At 39.2% G+C, this 19830-nt stretch overlaps 1 protein-coding gene across 1 annotated transcript; it reads right to left on the bottom strand.

Annotated features, from left to right (window-relative positions):
- Positions 1–1631: 1631 nt before the first annotated feature.
- On the bottom strand, positions 1632–19830 carry LOC122082372 (protein TSS-like). The gene is made up of 25 exons (XM_042649877.1): positions 19504–19830; positions 19353–19414; positions 19124–19216; positions 18550–18622; positions 17969–18358; positions 16496–16563; positions 16269–16400; positions 15155–15196; positions 14490–15011; positions 14202–14356; positions 12631–13159; positions 12480–12542; positions 12285–12386; positions 11269–11586; positions 9914–10006; positions 9687–9788; positions 9472–9576; positions 9165–9298; positions 8364–8547; positions 7344–7475; positions 6754–6866; positions 6092–6182; positions 3100–5554; positions 2859–2935; positions 1632–1864 (listed from the first exon to the last, which is right to left on the bottom strand). Exons 1-23 carry the CDS (start codon positions 19562–19564, stop codon positions 3221–3223), a joined length of 5898 nt encoding a protein of 1965 aa, XP_042505811.1. The 5' UTR covers positions 19565–19830; the 3' UTR covers positions 1632–1864; positions 2859–2935; positions 3100–3220.

Here is a 19830-nt window from a genome sequence, read left to right as displayed (position 1 = left end):
TATGAAGAGGGTGCAAAAAATGAGCAAAATAGTATTAAGAATTGGGATAGGATTGGTCGAGGCCAATCCCAATTCCTGCCTCTGAATCAGTTGATCCATATTAAATTTCTAGGGTTTAAGGCATATTTTGACTGATTCCTAATCGATGCACAAATTAATTCTTGATCGGTCCAAATTGAGTTGGGCTAGATCAATCCGATTCTTGAATCTGTTCTTTAAAACCTCATGCATGCAAAACCATTAAGATGGCCATGGTCATACATAAGAGGTTTACATATAGGCCACGGTTTTAATTTCTCAAATATTTCATGAATTTTAGGAAAAATTTACCACATTTAGGCACATAATTTGGTCAAAGGTTTGTGATTGACTAGTGATTTTGGAGAATTAAATATGTATTTTTTTGGTAGAATTAAATATGTTACGATATCTGAATAAGAACAAACTGGCCTCTATAAGTTCGTAGAGGAATGACGAAGGTTATTCGCTTGGTCTGAAATCTGAATAAGAACAAATTCCGAATCTTTTTCTTATTTCATTCAATATTTATATTGAGAATGATTCGAGCACACCCCTAAGAATTATCCTTAATGAAAATTGCTGATATAAAAGAATTTTAACCTCATAAATCGGTTTATAAGGTGAGGGAACCTAAGACTATATCAATTCACATTAATTTTCTTATAAAATCGATGTAGATTCAATCCCCATATGACTGATATGAAATCCTAACAGCCAACAATACCGATAACCGTATCAATTCGTATCAGGCTGATTCCAGTACAAAATAACACTTTTTTGGAGGGAAGGGGGGAAGCACTTATGATTGTATTTAGTTCAGGAATCATACCTTCACAGGCGAAAGTTTTTCTCCCTATTATTATTATTATTCATGGTCACAAATACCCATCTAGGGTTCAATTAGTGGGTCTAGATGCCAAATGGTGAAGAGACTGAAAGAAAACTCAGTCCTAAAGATAACAAGGAAAGAGTTCTCCAAGGAGCTTGGAGAAGGATTTTTTGTATTTAGCATAAATATCTCCCGTGTGGCGACCACATGGGGAGCGAATTCTGTGGACAACTATGCCCTAGGTCCACTACTCACACAACAAATTTCACCCAAATAAAATGTGCTCAACAAAGCATTGAAAGATCCAAGAATGTGAAGAAAGAGCACTAATCATTACGAAAAGGTGGGGGGGGGGGGGTCATAGACACACAGAAAGGTTTTTTTTTTTTGCTAACGGGTATCAAGGCCTTTGGCCTGACTACTGACCCCACAATTGCATGGACCAGATCATACCAGGGTTGAATGAGAACCATTCAACTTTCACTGAAAGCAGTGAAGAGTACTAAACACCCCCGTGTGAGTGGCCCAAGGTGTGCCATTCACATAGGAAGGTATATGAATGAGAACAAAATATAGCTACTCAAAGTTGAATAGTTATCGCTACTTTGCAACAGGAAAATAAAAAAGCATACTCGGTGCACAAGGCTCTCGGATGTGCGAGGTCCGGATGGGGGGTTGGAGGGGTGAGAACTACACAGTTTTATCGCAAGAATGTTAAGAGGTTATTTTGACCGTTTGACCACTAGGTCGCAACATTTGTACCTTATCGTTAGACCACTACTTTTGCACATTTCAAAATTGTCATTATTTGTTTTGGCAGTTTAACTAAACAATATGAATCAGGTTTTGTTTCAAATGATTACAAAGACAGTAACCTGGTAAGAAACCCAATTCACATTCACCAAAAATTAAATCATTTTATTTGAATCAATAACAAAACATGGCCAGTGGAAACCAAAAAGCTGTTACCCTTGAGACATCATCTCTCCGAATTCAAAAGAGATTACTGTAAGCCTGCATAATAGCATAATACACTAATCAGCCTGCAATGATTTAAGGCTCATTATCATACAGAAGGTAAAAGCATTACACGAAGAAAAAATTATACTGCATTCAAGCTATATGATATGAGCCTTTTTATATAAGCCCATCTGCCGAATAAACCAATTACTCTCTCAAATGAGAGTGATTTTATAGGGTGCTCGAAAACTGTATCGGAATCCAAAACATGAGCCTTTTAACCCTAAAGTTCCCCTCTAATGCTGTTTGGAATGTGGTAATTGTAGGATTCGGCAGCCAGCAAGGAACCTCAAATTTTTTGTATCTGGCCCAACCAAAACCCAGAAATCTCAGCCCAACCTCAGGATACCCCAGGACGTTTTGGGTTTAAGCTTGAGCAGGCTTAGACCCATCCAAGTGCCCAGTCCAGGGGAGTAACAACTCCCATCAGTTTTGGGTGACTCCTAATAATTTCTGATATGTTTAACATGAGCTATTAGATAGGAATTCTACTGAACGGTGATTTTCCTATTTCATTGGAGTTAAAACCCTAAAAATTAAGTGGAGGGTGCTGGCAGTTTCTTGGGAATCATGTTCATTACTGAAACATGTTACAGAATTTGGACATGTACACTGTTGGGTTCATTGAGGACTTAAACTAGCATGGAAGTTCTGAGTTTTGTTGGATCAGGTTGTTTTGTTGGGAATCATGCAAAAAGGCCATGTTTAAAAGACAAAATAAATAAAAACATAATAAGACAGAAGTTATGATGAAAACATTGATTGGTTTATGTCTCTCTCTTCATTTTTTTTTTTTTTCCTTTTCTCTTGCCTTCCAAACATAGCCTGAGATCGGCTCGTACCTAAACTTGCGCTAGTGGCACTGTGAACCGTCCTTCGGTGGCCCACTGTGGGGGAACATTCCTGGGCTTGCGTACTTTTGATGGCTTTTTTGACCCTCATGTTTGTTTTATTGATGAAAATGGAAACTATGAAATAGGATTTATACCTCTTCAAACAGAAAAGCCTTCTGCTTCTGCAGTAGCGCCTACTATGGAAAACCGACCAGCTCCTCGCTGTTGGCATCTGCACCAATGGGTTTTGAGTGTCAGTAGAAGCTCAATTTTGACTCTCAATGTAATTGGTAAAGAAGGTTCTGATCACACATGGTTGCTCGCCAGGATGATCCTAAGACCGAATATGTGAGAAAGATGGTACAAAACCTGATTAGTTTAATGGGTAGAACTAACCTGTATTCATTCCCAATTCTTGGCCAAATCAGCAAAATGGTACCACATCATGTGAGGATTAAACCCGAAAGGAAAAAAATACTCCAGCCTACTGAGTATAATATAGGAGTCAACTCTAGTGTTAACCTTCACTAGAAGATATGCCACTGGATTTGGGAACTTCACTTCCTCTTAGTACTCTGTTATAAAAAACTTTGAAGGATTGTGATCCATATGGCCTATTGAGCAAACTTATAGGCCTTCGCAGAGTCTGTTTTCGGTTCCTTCGACCCCTAATCAAAATGCTAAAGCTTCCCCCTTCATCAATCCTTTGACTGTGTCTTGACACATGCTCCTCAAGTCTGCCTCCTGACTCTTCATTTAGATTGCTATTATTACTCGGTTGACTTTTATCTGTTTCATCTCTACAAGATCTTGATTCTTCATTTTCTTCCTTATTCTCCAATCCAATTTCAGATACTGTGCTCCCACTATCTTTGACCTCAGATGCCAGATCATCAATATTGTTGTTGGCTTCCCCTCCATCCCTATTCTCAACTGGCACAGTTGAAGCTGAACTCATTCCCTCCAGATGATTGGTTTGCATTTTTGGCACCAAGACAGGGTCAGCAATTGGCTCAACAAGTGGCAAGACAGATAACTCCATTGGGTCCCTGCTCTCAACTGGCATTGTTGAAGCTGAACCCACTCCCTCAAGAGGATTGGTTTGCACTTTTGGCTCCAAGACAGGGTCAGCAATTGGCTCAACAACAGGTGGCAAGACAGAAAACTCCATTGGATGGCAACCAGGCCACACAGTGCCAGGAACAAATTCTGTTGCATTTGGGTTCATGTTGCATTGCCATGCAATGTGATTATGATGAAATGGGCTGCTAGTCATGGGATAGGTGCTGGTTGGAATAGCTTGGGGCTGAGTAAAAGGAGGATACATAAATGGCACAGGGTGTATAAGGTTTGGGGTTCGAGGGGGTGATGGGTATGGGTGGTGAGGGGACGAGCACATGGGAGTCACTGTAGGGAGGATAGTGGGGGGCCCAGGGTGAATGGTCATTTTCACTGGCCAAGGAGCAATGGAGGGAATATTAATGTTCATGGACGGTGGCCCACAGACAACGGCTGGAGATGGGTTGAATGGAGCTGCTGAGGCAGACAACTTCTTGTTTGGGATGTCTTGAATATCACCCGTATTTGTAGCTGAGAGTTTCCCCTTAAGATCCTCTCCTTGCATTGTAGAGTTAGAACTATCCCCAGGCTCAACAATGCTAGATGTAGCCTTTACGCAAAGATCTTCCTTTAGCACAGTGCTGGAACTTGCACTATTATCAGTTTGGATGCAAGCATTGCTGGAATTTGCACCGTTATCAGTTTGGATGCTGTCGTTGCTAGAACTAACACTATTAACAGTTTGGTTGCTTTCATGTAACAGTCCACGATCCTTAATGATGTCTGATGCATCCTCTTCCAGCACTGGAGATACAATCTCGGAAGTGTTATGTCCCAGTTTATCCTTTTGTTTTGTTTCTTCTTGCCTCCCAACAATTTCAATTTCATCATTCAAGTTGAGCACAGAATCAGGAATGCAACTATCTATCTTCTCTTCCATTGTGCTTTCTACCTCCAATGTCATGGGTATCATCTTTTCCTTTGGTTCATTTTCTCCCTCTTTATGTTGTCCAATTTCCAGCACATCATCACCTGGAAGGTCACTTTGGGGCTTCATGACCTGCATCTTGGCAATAGTGCCTGGTGGGGCAAGTGCTACTTCCTTGTAAGAAGGAGGCTTTCCAAGAGTAACTAGTGAATTGCTCTGTTGTACTGATGTAACTTCATTTGGTGCAGAAGAGGTCCCTGGTTCAAGTAGAGGATTGGATACTTCATCTCCAGTCAGAGAATTATCTGTTATTTCAACTTTGGCAGATGAAGGCATTGATTTAACCCTGTATGTTACAGCCTTGACTACTTTCCGACCAAATTTAGTAGCTGGAGAGTTGCTTTTTGCAGGGTGAGAATCTATGTAGCTCCCAGGAATAACGGTTTTTTTCTTTAGTAAATAATACCGGCTGTTGTGATAAGTGTTCTTAGCTCTAAACTGATCCGTGTCACCAACAACATCCTTTTTCTGATAATTATGTACCCTGCTAACATTTGTCCTTCTTTGTCTTAACTGATGACTGTATGAGCCTGATGATCGTGGCCTTTGGACAGGTAGCCATCCATCTTCTCCTTCAGCATTCACTTCTGCTGGTACTTCATTTATGTTCTTCAACTTCTCTTCTGCAACTTCTTCCACCACAGTCAACTCAGACTGAACTGGTGGAATACTTTCCTGGCTCTCTTTTTCCTTATTTATAGAATCAGGGACCTGTTTTTCCTCATCTGAAGTTGTTGCAGGCAAATCTTTTATAGATACTTCAGAACTTGCTAAGCTGAAATTTTGGTTGGATATTTCCTTAACCTGCAAAGGAGAATTTGAAGTTATATAAATATACATTACCTGTCCAAAAATCTCAGGAAAGAACACAAACATATGCACCATGGTTCATCAATCCAAATTTTCTGTTGGATTGATTATACCTGGACAAGCACCAAAGTGAATGTCCAATAAGAAGAACTCGAAGAATTAAAGAGTCCAAAAAGGAAAGTGAAAGGACTAGCTCTAAAATTAAACAAAGATGAAATTCAGCTTGCATCTTATCACAAGCCAAAATTTATCTTCACAAGCACATGAAAAGTCGTAGTTCCATTATCAGTAAAGTTCTGATGTCAAGATTTAAAGTACAACCAAACACCTATTGCAGCCAATGTGGACAATGTATCTGTTTGATTAGTGGATAACCATCGAGCTGTCACTGACCAAAGAATCACATCTTAGGATGTACCACTAAAGATTCACCACCTAGTAGTGAAGAACTAACTTGTCGTGATCATAAATTCCAGTGGCTGGATGACCGACAAAAAACAGTTTAAACCATACTAAAAGAATTTGGCATACCTTTGTACCAAGGCTTTTCCTCTTCATTGCATCAACATCTCTTCCTTTGGCATCTTGATTAGGATTGATGTAATCAAGCAAATCTGACACACTGTCATGTAAAACAAATGGTAACCAAGGGTCACTAGGACTTCATACCATTTATGACCTATTAGATTGTTACCATTAGTGATCATCAATGCCAGAAAATCTGACCCGTTGACAGTGCCATATATGCACATGCACATGCACATAGGAATAGTGACCCAATGTTTAATGAATCATGCCCAGGAAATCTCCAGGGAAAGAACTAAATTGATGATGCTAACCATCTTGTCTATTGCATTCTTCTACCAAGTCATGACAAACACCTTGGATCCAAGCATCCAATGGTTAGAATCATTTAATTTCCCCATAGCCCCTTTCCAGAGATTGTTGAATCTCAAAGCTGTTAAGCCATCTATCAGACTTGTGGCAGTACTGAGTTAAGTTTATTCCCAATGCCCATTCTTGAGATGTAAAACTAGGCCATATGATATTCATTCATATCAAAATTTGAAATACAAGATAATTCAATATGTATATCAATACTTTCAGAAGAAGCAACAGTTTTACAGAAATGACAATACATCATAAAGATCATCAGTGCTATCACTGCTAGCAACAATGTCAATGCGTAATACCTTAAGTGGCCTTTGCTAGCAATGGATGCATCAGGCTTACGGGTTCCATTTCGGGCAGCTTCTTGCTGTTCAAAAGCCTTAGACTCAAAGTACTCAAGCCAAGTAGCAGCATCCTGCAAAATTGAAGCATTATTTTACACATCCATTCTATGGATAATAAAAAGTAAAAACCAGATTTCCAACTAGAAAGAGCAGTTCAAACCACCCATGTCCCACTATGTGGTGGAGTGGGGAAGGACTTCTGGTTTTGTGCTGCCACGTAGTGTTCATAGAATCAAACCATAATACCATATATAGATTCCGTGTTAAAATTAACAGAGATAGGATGAGCTAATGTATTGCAATCTTTATCTTTTGCAAAGAAAAACCCTCTTGACTCTGTCCAAAGAATTATGGTTGGAGCCATGAGTTTTATCAGTCAGTTATGATTGGGATCATATGAGATACTGACCATGTGGCTATCCAATTGGACATAGAGGACAATGACCATAGATATTATAGAGTTTTCAGGAGTAAAAATAATCCACCTTCTCAAAAGGAAAAACTCATAGTTCTTAACTTTTGTGGAGACCACAGAACACACAAGATACCTGAGTACGCAGATCATCTGGGCCCAGCTTGGCACGGAGAATTTGCAAGGTTGTCTGCTCATGCTGAACACTTAAGGGGTATGCTTCCATCAACGAGAGTGCAATTGCTATTGCATGGTAACTTGCTGCAGTCTGTGTCAATTGGAAACAAAACATTCTGCCTCTCAGAGGATGCAAACAATCCGTTGAAAAAATTCTGAATTCCATCTTGAAGTTCTTGAATAGATAATAATATGTGAAACAATTCTAAAAAATATTCAATGTTTAGAAATTAGAACTCCACTAGGTTCAATCACAAGCACGGATCACATCCCCACAAACAATGAAGAACATTTAAACAGGGTTATATCTTTAATGGTTTAACCTCTTCTATACTTGTGATATTACATGGTCATCTAGCACAAATCTGTGCATGCTCATCCATCCGGAATTCGGAGTCCACAATCAATCAACCAGTCTATTATTCTCCTGTTCAACCAATCACCCCTTGGGTGAGTTGATATCTACACTGCCATTTAAGGGGCAATTCTCATGTTAAAGTTTTGTGGGAAATATCCAAGTAGTGGTAGATGCACTAATCCACGGTGTAGTGATTTTCGTCTTCAGTTTCTCCCCACCTTGCAATCCTGGAACCTTTGTAGAACCCTAAGTGGAGTAACCTTTTAGGGAAGAAAAAAATGAAAAAGACATCTTGGTTCAAAACACACCCAGTAGGATGACTGACTACATTATCATTTGCATTTTTGGGACCATTAAGATGAAATGGACAAAGGTGATAAAAGAAATTGTTTGAATTGGTAACACAATATCAGACCAGCTAAAATTTCATTCCAGATCCTAAGGTATGACTCATTGATACAATGGGTCCATATACTCCCTGCTTGTATGCCTGCCCATGGAGGAACGATTCACTGTGATGATACACAAGAATAACATAACTGTAATACCCCATCACTCTATTGAACAAAATAGAAGAGCATACCCTAAGAAAGGGAGACATTAGATAGATTTGAAAAGGACCTGAATGTGATCTGGGCCCAATAATTTTTTGTTACACTTCAGGGCTTTGTGAAGATATCTAAGGGCAACATGCACGTTTCCAAGGCCTTCCTCCATCATAGCAACGTTAATGTATGTAGCTGCAGTGTTTGGATGAGCTGGGCCACAAGTAAGATGTAAAAGATACAGTGCACGCTTTACATACCTGCTCAACAACAAAAGATAACAAGGATCAATAATTATGAGAACCAAAATAATCTTGGCGGGTTTTATGGGCATTAAAATGGAACAGGTATCTCATGATTATGTTGATGGAAGAATGGAGCGGGATTGGGAATCTATCTCAGATTTGAATGATACCAATCAAGTTTAGCTTAATTTAAAAAGGCTGGATAAAGTTGATCTCCACACCTCTTTGATATTTTACAACGTCACGCTTAGCATTAGCTTCCGGACTACTCCAACAACTTTATTAGTAAAATCATATTTATCAGGTAGACAACTCAGGAGGACCCACCAACACATCAATCAAAAGAACTTAAGGGTTGGCCAATCAAAATATCCAATCATCAATCAAATGATCAAACTTTGCAATTACTCATATAATCACAATGTTTTGGCCACAAAACACACACACATGGCTAGAGTGAAAAGGAGATTACATAGCCAAAACATTGAAGTAGACAGTACAACTCACAAGATTTGGTCCTTATTGATGTATGCCAGCAACAAAAGACCAATAGATTTTACCAAGATCAGATTTATAACATATATGAACAGCAACCACACATTAGTATTATTTAGAAACAGGAACAAACGTACTTGAGAGCCAGCTGTGTGTGTTGAAGCCTGTAATAGAACACTGCAAGATCCCCATAACTCTTCATTGTATCAGGGTGATCAAGTCCTAGCTCTCTCTCATTGATATCCAGTGCTTTTTGTTGATAAATGGTGGCCTGACAATGGAACAATTTCAAGAGGACACCATACTCAGACTATGTTCACATGAGAAGAAGATACTCTTAAAATGCTTACAGTGAGCTACCAAATAGAAAAGAGGAATAAAATCACTAAGGCACATTCTCAGAAGATATACAATTTCACAAAGGAGAAAGAATTAAGACTGGACCTGATTGAAGTCTCCAGTATGATAGAGAACTACAGCCAGAAGACTGTAGGCTCCTGCTGTCATCCGATGGTAGGGTCCACAAACTGCTACTAGCTTTGCTAGAGCCTGAATCCCCAAAAAATTCAACCGGTGAGATGCTAGTATGATATGGTTACTTTGGCTGAACCACCAACATTTTTCAATAATCACTAAGAAATGTTTTGGATAAGTAATACCTTTGTTCCATAGCTGACAGCATCTTCAAGTTTTCCCTTATCTAATGCAGTTTTTGACGACTCCAGCAGTTGCCGCCCATCTGCAGATGAGCAAGCAACTTGCTGCAAAGAAACAAGGTGGCAATTAAGTATGGATATTGACCCATTCAGTCGCTTAAGGGTTCAGTTTCACACTAGTGAAGAATTCATTTCAGCATTTAAAGAAGCAGCACTCTGTTGTTCATCACCTTATGCACTGGTACCAAGCTAATAATGTCCACCTTCCTGAAAGGGTTTGAAGAATCCATATCAAAATCCCTGGGAGCCAGTTCAATCCCCACCTGCAAAGAAAGGATCCATGTTGCATGAAACACTCCAAACAAACCAAACATTCGAGCCAACAAATCCTGAAATTTTCCCCGATTTCATTCCCATAGATGGATCAACAAACAATACTTCACAAGGCTTTAAGTTTCACAAATATCATTAAGTTCTATCGACAGTACTCAAGATAAACGAAATAAGCTGCCCAATGTGCTTCTCATGGCAGAATCCATACTGGTTCACAGCCAATGCTTGATTGGTCCTTACAAAGAGATCTTATGGTGCAAGAGATTTTGCTTGAATGGATTTAACAGCCAGATATGTAACAAAATTTGAATTTTGATCTTCTATACTTATGCACAATCATTCAAAGGAATACATGGGGTCGGATTGATATGATCATAAAATAATCCTCCTCAGTAGAGTCAACAACAACTCATCCTTATCCCAACTAAATGTGGTTGGCTACATGAATCCTTGCCCTCCAATCAGCTCTATTCGATGTCATACTTGACACAAGGCCTAAGCTATGCGTGTCTTTCCTCACCACTTCTCCTAACTTCATTTTAGGTCTGCCTCTAGCTCAATAGAGTCAATTGAATGGAAATTCCAACCATGTGAATGCATACCATGTGGACAGCACAAGGAGGACTGCTTTTCCATCCTCGTACTCTAGGTTAAGCAGAATTCTGAAATTTATATATGTTCTAACAGTAAGTGTGATATCACATTGTTACAGCCGCTCATCCCAAAAGCTCGAGCTGTTAAGGGCCACAACGATGTATATCAACACACAACACCCCCCGGCACATGCAAACCTATACACACACATACACCTCTACACGTGACACCATCATGTGGCACCAAGGGGGCACAGCGCATAATACAAACCCCTCGCACTTACCAGGGATCGAACACCTGACCTCCTGGCTATGAGACCATGTAACAACTGCTTATCCCAAAAGCACAAGCAGTTAAGTAAGGGGCCACAATCATGCATATCAACACAGAACAACACATATAACCCATGATATGTACCACCGTCTAATCCACAGGAACCAGATCAGTAGGACCACTGAATATTTTATACTTTACATTTACAGGGGCTTGCTGAATATGAGAAGATTTTTTACTCCAACCCTACTACACTTGCCAAAACTAGACAGCAGGTTCTTTCTTTCTTTCTTTTTTTTTTTTTTTTTTTTTTTTTTGGGTGATGGGTTAAATAGAAAGCAGATCATTGGCAAAGCCTAGAAATTAGAATCCTAATATCAATTACCTTATGGCATAAACCTCGTAGGATAGCAAATTTCCGAACATCTCTGTAGTTTAATTTGCTTATGTCCCATTTGTATCTCTTCATCAAGAAAACCTCCAGCCACCTCCACACAAGGGCATGCATATTACAAGAGTGACAGGATTCACCATTTTCAGGGACCCCAAGCATCAGGTTCAGTGTGGCAGCTATTGACACAGCCATGTCCTCAAGATTGGTGACAGCGGCAATCACAGCCTGAAGAATGTGCTTAAATGCTCTTACTATCATCTCATGAACACAGAGTGACTGAACATGTGATAGATTTTCTGAAAGCTTAACCTAGTCAAATGAAAGAGACAGAGAGAAGTAGTTAGGGAGATTGAATCCAAATGCAGTAGTGCTAATAACTTCAAATGAATTTTTTTGGCATTCACTGTAACCCTAGAATTGAGCGACAATATTGTTTAGTACGAGTAACTCACACATAAAACAAATCATATAAAATTGGTAAGAAAAATGATTCAGTGTGAAATAATTTAATCCCCACCCCACAACAAAAAAATAAAACTTAGATTGACCAAGTCTATGTCATAAATAGTGTCAAATATCTATCTATATAAATAAAATAATGTGACATGCTCATCTCAACCATCCAATAAAAATATGATAGTATTGGATGATATACCCCTGCTTTTTCATAAAAAGTTGAGAATAATTTCTGGAAAATTAGTTATTTTATGATACCAAGATAAACCTTATTGTTAATATAAATAATGGAGTTAGTTGAAATATCAGCACTTTTAAACTCTATTTTTGCAGGAAATGGCACATTGATTCTTTGCCAAATTAGTACAATAAAGACTCTTCGCTACTAAAAATTTTATCTTATCCTTGAAACTGAAAATCTTTTAGAAAAATCGATGTTTTGCATATAAACAAATGGATGAAAACCCACTACATGGAATCATATGTGTATATGGCAAAAAGCATAACTAGAAAAGTAATAGAAAGTCATAGTTTAAGGAACAAGAACTCACAACACTCCCCAGTGAGCACATCCGAAGACCTCTAGTGTGCATAAAATCAGTCAAAGTCCGCCCATCGACCGGTGAGAGTTCCAGTGAGCCAAAGTCAGCAACCTGTAATGCTCAAAGCATGACAGCAATGAAAATCACAGTAACTATTTATAAATGCAGAGGAAAAAATTAATTCTGATTGTTTTCAGTAGTTACCAGCTTTGGAAGAGCCACTTCATCATAATATTTCTGAGACATCTCAATTAGCTCCTGCAAAGACTGTCAATAAAATTATGGCGGTCAGTACACACTTCTTTACATGAACAAGAAGACCAAACATCATCCGACAAAATCTAGGGAATAATACCTTGCGATGAAGTCCCGTTGCTGATTCTTTTAACCGTGTAAAAGCTGAATCAGAAAGAATCCTTTTCAGTGCAAGCTCATTCTCATTGGCTTTGCTTTCAACAAGAGATTCTGCAGAGCCCAACTGAGCATCTTCAGCGCTAGCAGAAGAACCCTCGGCTGGAGATTTTCCATCCTCAGATTGCACTTTTTGTTTTCTCTCATCAGATTTATTCTTGTGGTTCTTAAGGAGCTTAAGGGGCTTCCCCAATCCCTTGACCTTTGCTTCACTTTTAGCCTTCTCATTGGACGGTTTCTTATCCTTTTCTGCATTATTTTGCTCTTGCAAATGTTGTATCCAGCAAGCTCCAAGTTCCCATCTCATGAAAATGTCCTGTTCTACTTCCTCTTCCTGAAGTTTAGCAAGACTCTGTTCTAACATTCTCTTCACAAAACATTGGGCTCCAGTGAGCTCTTCACATTCCAAATTTTGTGAACGTGATGTTGTTCTGTTATGTTCTGAAGGACTTTTATGAAGCAGCTTCCTCAAACTGTAACCAACAACATATATGAATTAAATTATCCAAAATGAATTAATCAAATTATCTGTGGAATAAAAATAAAAAATGAATTTATGAGATACATTAGGGGGGAAAAACAGATGGTATCCAAGTTCTGAATTGTGCATATAAGTAGCACGATAGACACGTAGAATGATTCAGCCACAGTTCGGTGGTTCCGATTTAGGAGAACTCTAGGAATTCTTACCAAAAATTTGCCAGGTCATGGCTGGGTGTTTTGGGGCATGGAGCCATTGTTTCATGTGTAAGCCGGATGCTAACACTGAGTTGGTCCCCCAGCTGCAACTAGTTGACTATTTAACTCACATCTGTTAGGGTTTTACCTTTTGGGGCTCTTGACTTTACTATTTGGTGAAAAATTCATATCTTTTGGTCTTGGGTGTTCAGCCACCAACACATAGTTTTACGCTTCACTTGTTCTTTCGGCATTCACTACTTTAGTACACTAATAATGTGTTGTAGCATTTAATGTCTTGAATAATATGTCCATAGTGTGGTCTTTATTGCTATCGATAGGATGAACAATCTTTAATTGGAAGAACAAATCTTATTATTTACTTGCCAAGCAGTCCTTGCCTAGGCCTAAACTATATTTGCCTCACCAAGAACACTTGGGCATCAACTAGCCATTTTGATAACCCTTTCTCTAAAGCAAGCTCAACCCAACCTTTGGCCCTGACCATCCTCGTCGACTTAATTCCATAACAGTTCCTGAGATTTTACATATGCAAGGAAAAAGCAATTGATTAAAGCTAACTAAGATTCATTCAATCAAGCCAACCTTGGCCATGAATTTCTCTGCCGTGAATTGCATATGCATCCCAGCCTATACTCTTTGTGATTGACACATACACCCAAGGAATTCTAAATTTCCATTACAGATTAGTAATAATTCTTGGTAATTAATATGGCACACAATAACAAGCATGGCTTATACTTTCTGTAGCTAGATAACAATATACAAAACTGATTCACATTATTTATTTAAAAGGATAAAGGTGCTGACAAGAACCTGTTCATATTGAGGGCATTGGCGCCACCTTCCAGTTGATCGATGATTTCAATGCTTTGAAATGGACCCACATCGCTACCCTCACTCTTGTCAACTTTCACAACTGCAATATAACCGCAGTATCTTACATTGACAATGCCAAGAGTGACAACATCCTGCACTTCATAAAGTACATTTTTACTCACTATGCAACATAAACAAATTTTAACTTAACAATTTCCCAGTCAAAAAATCCTCAAAACCATGTGAAAGAGAAAAACAAAAGCATTTGTTTCGAAATTATCTTACATGGGCTGTGGTATTTTCATCTGCAGTAATCCCTTTCAATAGGTTTCTCTCAATCAGATGCCTGAGGTCTACTCCTATTGTTTGATTTCCATCAATCTTAGTATCTACCTTAACACTGGCATCACAAGCATCCTTCTTCACAGTGATGCTCAGGTCCCCCACTCTTTCACTGTAACAAATATTTTCTTCAATTGCAATGGTTAGATCCACTTTTTCCATTACACTCTGTATGGCTGAAATTGCTTTAAAAATTGCAACATCTACAAAGAGGCTGTGAAGGAGGAAGGCTTTCCTATCCCGGACCTGCCTCTCCTCTGCTGTTTTGCAAGGCATAGACGCAAGAAATGAAAGTTCACAAGCCCAACTAATCAAATCATTTTTTCCATCTCTTCCTAAACCACCTCCATTTCCTCCCCAGGTCTCATCCTCCACTGGGAGGGGAGGAAAAATTGACGGCAAATGTGCTGCAACTGGAGGAACGAGCCATGTGTTGGCACGGAACCCATAAGGGAGATTTCCAAACTGCAAAATAAATTAGTTCATGAAAACAGAGAGAAATGAAAGTTTTGAACAAAAAAAAAATACTTTAGGAAAAGAAGCATTAAGGAATGCCAAATTCCATCTATAGAATGTTGCTTCAAGTATATACAAGATATGAAACATGCCTTGTTGCGGTCTGAGAATGCTTTCATGAGGTCATCATAAGCCTGAAAAATAAGCCACAAGAAATGCTTATGGAAAATCAATTCGAGGCTCAAGTAAAAGAAACATAAAGCCGAGAGAAATCATCTCAACTTCTAACAAACAAAACCACATCCAAAACTCACACAAACAGCTTGTCTAAAACGTGGCTTCAAGTAAAACAAAATAGGGGAAGTTAGCAACATAAACTACAACTTCAAATAATAGCATCCTGGTAGGGAAAATGAAAGTAACTTAGATGTTTTGAACCTATCAGTACAGACTCTTGAACCATCAAGAAGTTAGCATCTGAGAACCTCTGCAGCGTCCCTCACCATGAAGATACATCTCTAAGTGATTCCCAACATTGCCTGCTGTCAGGAATCAGTAAGCAACACTGTTTATCAAATCCTTTTTTATTTTTTTTCCCCCAAGAACACTAGATGTAGGAAGCCATCATGGTGGAACAATCGAGACAAGTCACTGTCTTGTTGACCAACACATCTGTCCTTTATTCTAAGATTTTTACATGAAAGATATCAAAGATTTTTAACTGTTTTGCTACATGGTAAAATGAAAGACTGATGCTCTTTTGGTCACTAAAATGAAATTGGCCAATCTCATTTTTAAACCTTGGGCACAACAGTGGTCCCTAAACCTGTTTCAACCGAGTTTTGAGGAGGCGGGATCAGCAAGTCAAATACTGTGATCAGTCCCAGCAAATTCCAAGTCAACTAGGATAATATGGCCAATTCAATCCCAATCGCTAAATCCATGCTTCAGTTCACTGCCCAGTGTCAACTGAAATCACTGAGTCAACCATGTGTAATGAAAACCTTTAGATCAGTCGCTCAAAAAGTTATCTTCCATTCTGTTGATGCCAGCCAACAGCTGTTTAGACATCTTTAGAAACCAATAACCAAGAAATATCTTCAATGTATATCTAGAATTTGTTTGAAGTACACTGGTAGAAATGAAAATACATCTAGCAATGCATGTCGTCAAAATAAAAAATTTAGAAACACACACACACACACAAGATACAAATAAGCACAGTATTATTCTGCACAAACTAGAGAGAGAGAGAGAGAGACTAACATTATCAAAGGCTCTACTAAGTTGCCGTAACAAATCAACAAGGTTGTGGCTCAAAAGCCGCTGTTTTCCTACACTATAGAATCCTTTGCTGCAAACCTCAACAAGAACCAGCTTCCCATTGGAGAGCTTCACCTGCAAATCAACAGAGTAGCTCACTCTTACCTCTAATTTAATAGGCATTGTCTCAGATGGTAGAAAGAAAACATGGTTCATGTTATAGATCCTACTTCGACTGAGAAAAGATAGTTGTCTGGTGCAATTTCGTCGATTTGCTGTCTTGTCACCCTCCTTATAACTGCAAAATTCACACAATATTCACTGGTGTTACTTTCCAACATGGTAACTCAACACCACACAAGCAGAATTTGTGCCTTTCACAATCTCACTCTCTTGAGTTCTGGAAACATGCAGCTTGGAAAATGATGTTGTTGCAAGTTTCCAACCATGCAATGCTTTGATGCAAAAAGTGGGAAACATCTGGCTTCACCATTCCTTTGACCCAACTCCCAACCACGATGTTGGAAACTACTAACCATGGCAGCAATGATCATTCCCAATGATGTTATGACTCACTGACAAGTAGGGCTGTTTTCTATCACATTTAACTGTTATAAACTTCTGGTTACTGAAAAAAGAAATGTAACTACCTGTACCATCATTTTGGGACTGCCCCATGCTACCAAATTTGTTTTAACAAAAACTACCATTTTTGGTCAAATGAAAATGTGGAATGTGTAAATTCCGCTCAACTAAGACTTATCGACTTATCTGAAGTGCTTGGGATATAACTTGAAAAGCCTGCTCTGCCATTCTACTCTATTTAAGATAAATATTGGGTAGATAGTTCAATTCAGAGAAAACTCGAGCGGATCCGCAACTAGTGGTTATTTTCCAGTCAATATTGATCAATGACTTCCTGTGCTCTTGCCATGGAGCACTTCAGAATTAGCAGCTCACATACATAGGCCCAGTTTAGCTAACAAACATCACACGAATTTAGTGTTCTCCTTCTTAGTCCTTTGATACACATCTCAACCAGCTCTGTTTTGGATACATCGTCGGAGCAATCTATGGCTGCACCCGTTAAGTTGGCAACAAACTCCAATAAGTCATTAATCCCATACTAAAGAATTTTGACCAGAAGAGTAACAACCCTCGCTATGATGATTGGGATAGCAGATTATAATTAATCTTTCATGAACCAAGGGTATGCTCTGATCAATCAAAGTGAAAGACTTGGAAAGTGCTCCCAATGCTTCGATGAGTCCATCTTCTTTGAGCATTTCACCTTAAAAATCATTCAATAATCAATGATGTTTGCTTTGAAAAAGGACTTCCTTCGGATAGTTCAGAGGCCACTGGCCAACAGTCGGGGGTCCAACCAACTCCCCATTCTAACGGTCAAAAGTGAAATCTTTTTCATTTGGAAGGAGGACTCGACGGTTGACCGTTTGATCAAAAGTGTGACCAAATGGCCGGACGGCCAATTATAAGACTCTGATCACGGCGCGCAACGAACAGGTGCTCGCGAATACGTTTCAAAATCCACAAATGGGTGGATATCGTTTAAATATTAGTTAGTGGTTCATAAGCACTATCTGAATGAAATTGACAGAAACTTGATAGATAGGTGAAAAGACGTAAAAAAAAGCATGAAAACAGAGCCCAGAAATAAAGGGGAAAAAAAAGAAGATACTTACATTGAATCGGAGGCGTGAGATCGGAAAGCGAGAAGAACTCGTAGAAGCTACCGAGCTTAGGACAGGCGCCGCTGATCTCTCCCTCGCCCTCAATGGAGACATCTTTCGATGAAGAAGAAGAAGTAAGAGTTGGAGACGGAGATGGAGGCGGAGGCGGAGACGTAGAAGAGTGCTTTGGATGGGATTTGGTGGGTTTCTGCTTAGGTTTCTTATTGTCATTGCTACCACCAACCACTGCATTCTTCCCGGCCTCACACCTGCAGTCCTTGCCTGCAGAGACTGGAACTGCTGCTGCCTCTTTGCTCCCCGACGGCCCGAAGAATGTCGTACAAGCCACGATGTCCAGCAGCCGTCGTATGTGTGCCACCGCTCCATCCTCGTCGTAATCCTCTGTTCCATTCCACCGCAAACGACCAATCAATTAGAAACTGAACCTTTCCGGCTTCTCCCCATTGGAAGGGAAGCCTCTTTTTGGTAATTGCATAAATTAAAAATAAAAAATAAAAAAAAAAAAAAAAGAAAAAAAAAAAAGGTCGTTTCAGAAATAAAGTTAATTACATATAACCCCTTGCTTTGCTTACCTTCGACCAAGTTTAGAACGCACGGCTTTAACGCAGCCACATCGACCGTATCTTTCAATCGAGAACCTCGGACCTGCGTAGAACAAACCAATCAATCACAACATTCCAATCTAACGATATCCTGTCGCCCCCCTACCATTAATTCCATGTCTCATAGTCTCACATTAGCATAATCTCCCAAATTGGGTCAAAGACCTGGTCGGACCAGCAAGCCCAAGTGGTCCAGCGTCACCCACACCTGATCTTCAAAACCCCACCAATACCATTGTGTGAAGAACTGTGGAAGAATTTCTACCAAAAAAAAAAAAAAAAAAAGAAGAACCGTGGAAGAATCGGATTGATATTTACGTCTTTCTCACGTCCGCCATGAACGATAGCAGAAGCTCGAAGCTTTGAATTATTACCTTTATAAGTAATCACTGGACTCTCTCTTCCAAGTTCAAATTTTTCCTTCCTTTTTTCTCTTTTTCAATGGGGATTTCTTCCCTTCAATCGCAGAGTTGCAGAAATTCGTGTTACCTCTCTCTCTCTCTCTCACAAAATCGCAATACCCCGTAAGAAGTGAAATCCTTACCTCATGAGATAACGAAAAGTTTGTAATGTTGCAAGTAACTGTATTCACAGACAAAAGACGACGAACATCGATAATCCTATCCGTTGATATTCCCTGTTTCGTTTTCCACATCAAATCCCCAGAATCTCCATTAGAAATGTTACAGAGAATATCTTAATTTGTAACGAAATCAAAACAAAACGTGACTAGTGAAGCTCTACAGAGCATGGTAATCATAGCAAAATCTAACCTTCAAAACAATTCGAGATTCATCTGGGAGCTTCACAGTAATGTCCACAGCCACCGGAAGAACTGTGATAACGAGAGACATAGATGATTAAAGATGAGTTTAAAGGAAGAACAATCAAAGTTGTGTACAAAATAATCTATAAAGTCCTTACCTTTTTCCTCTTTCTTCTTCTTCTCTCCCTTAGTCTTTCCCCGACTGCTTCTAGGTGCCATTTTCTTCTTCTCGCAAGATTGAGTTTGAACTCTCTCTCTATGAGTGAAGAAGGAATAATTACCAGATAACAGTAACAGAAGTGTAGCAACACTTCAATTAGTGAAGACTAGCAAAAAAGTTATTTGAATCCACCATTAAAGCTCCGAACCAGAAAGTAACAGTAGCTCAGAGATTTGATGAATAGTAGAGGGCTACACCATTGAAGGAATTGAGAAGAGAATAGAAGAGAAGAGAAGAGAAGAGAAGAGAAGAGAAGAAGAGATTG

The sequence above is a fragment of the Macadamia integrifolia genome, chromosome 6 (assembly GCF_013358625.1).
Source record: "Macadamia integrifolia cultivar HAES 741 chromosome 6, SCU_Mint_v3, whole genome shotgun sequence".
In the NCBI taxonomy this organism is placed as follows: Eukaryota; Viridiplantae; Streptophyta; class Magnoliopsida; order Proteales; family Proteaceae; genus Macadamia; species Macadamia integrifolia.
Note: the sequence above shows the minus strand (reverse complement) of the source record. Positions and strands in the feature narration are given on the sequence as shown.

Excerpts from the sequence above, each read along its gene's own strand:
- LOC122082372 (XM_042649877.1), bottom strand. The coding sequence starts at position 19,564 with ATGGCACCTAGAAGCAGTCGGGGAAAGACTAAGGGAGAGAAGAAGAAG. Across the intron at positions 10,007-11,268 it reads TACGAGGTTTATGCCATAAG|GTGGGGATTGAACTGGCTCC; the intron begins GTAATTGATATT and ends CTTTCTTTGCAG. Across the intron at positions 9,789-9,913 it reads GCTTGGTACCAGTGCATAAG|CAAGTTGCTTGCTCATCTGC; the intron begins GTGATGAACAAC and ends GTTTCTTTGCAG.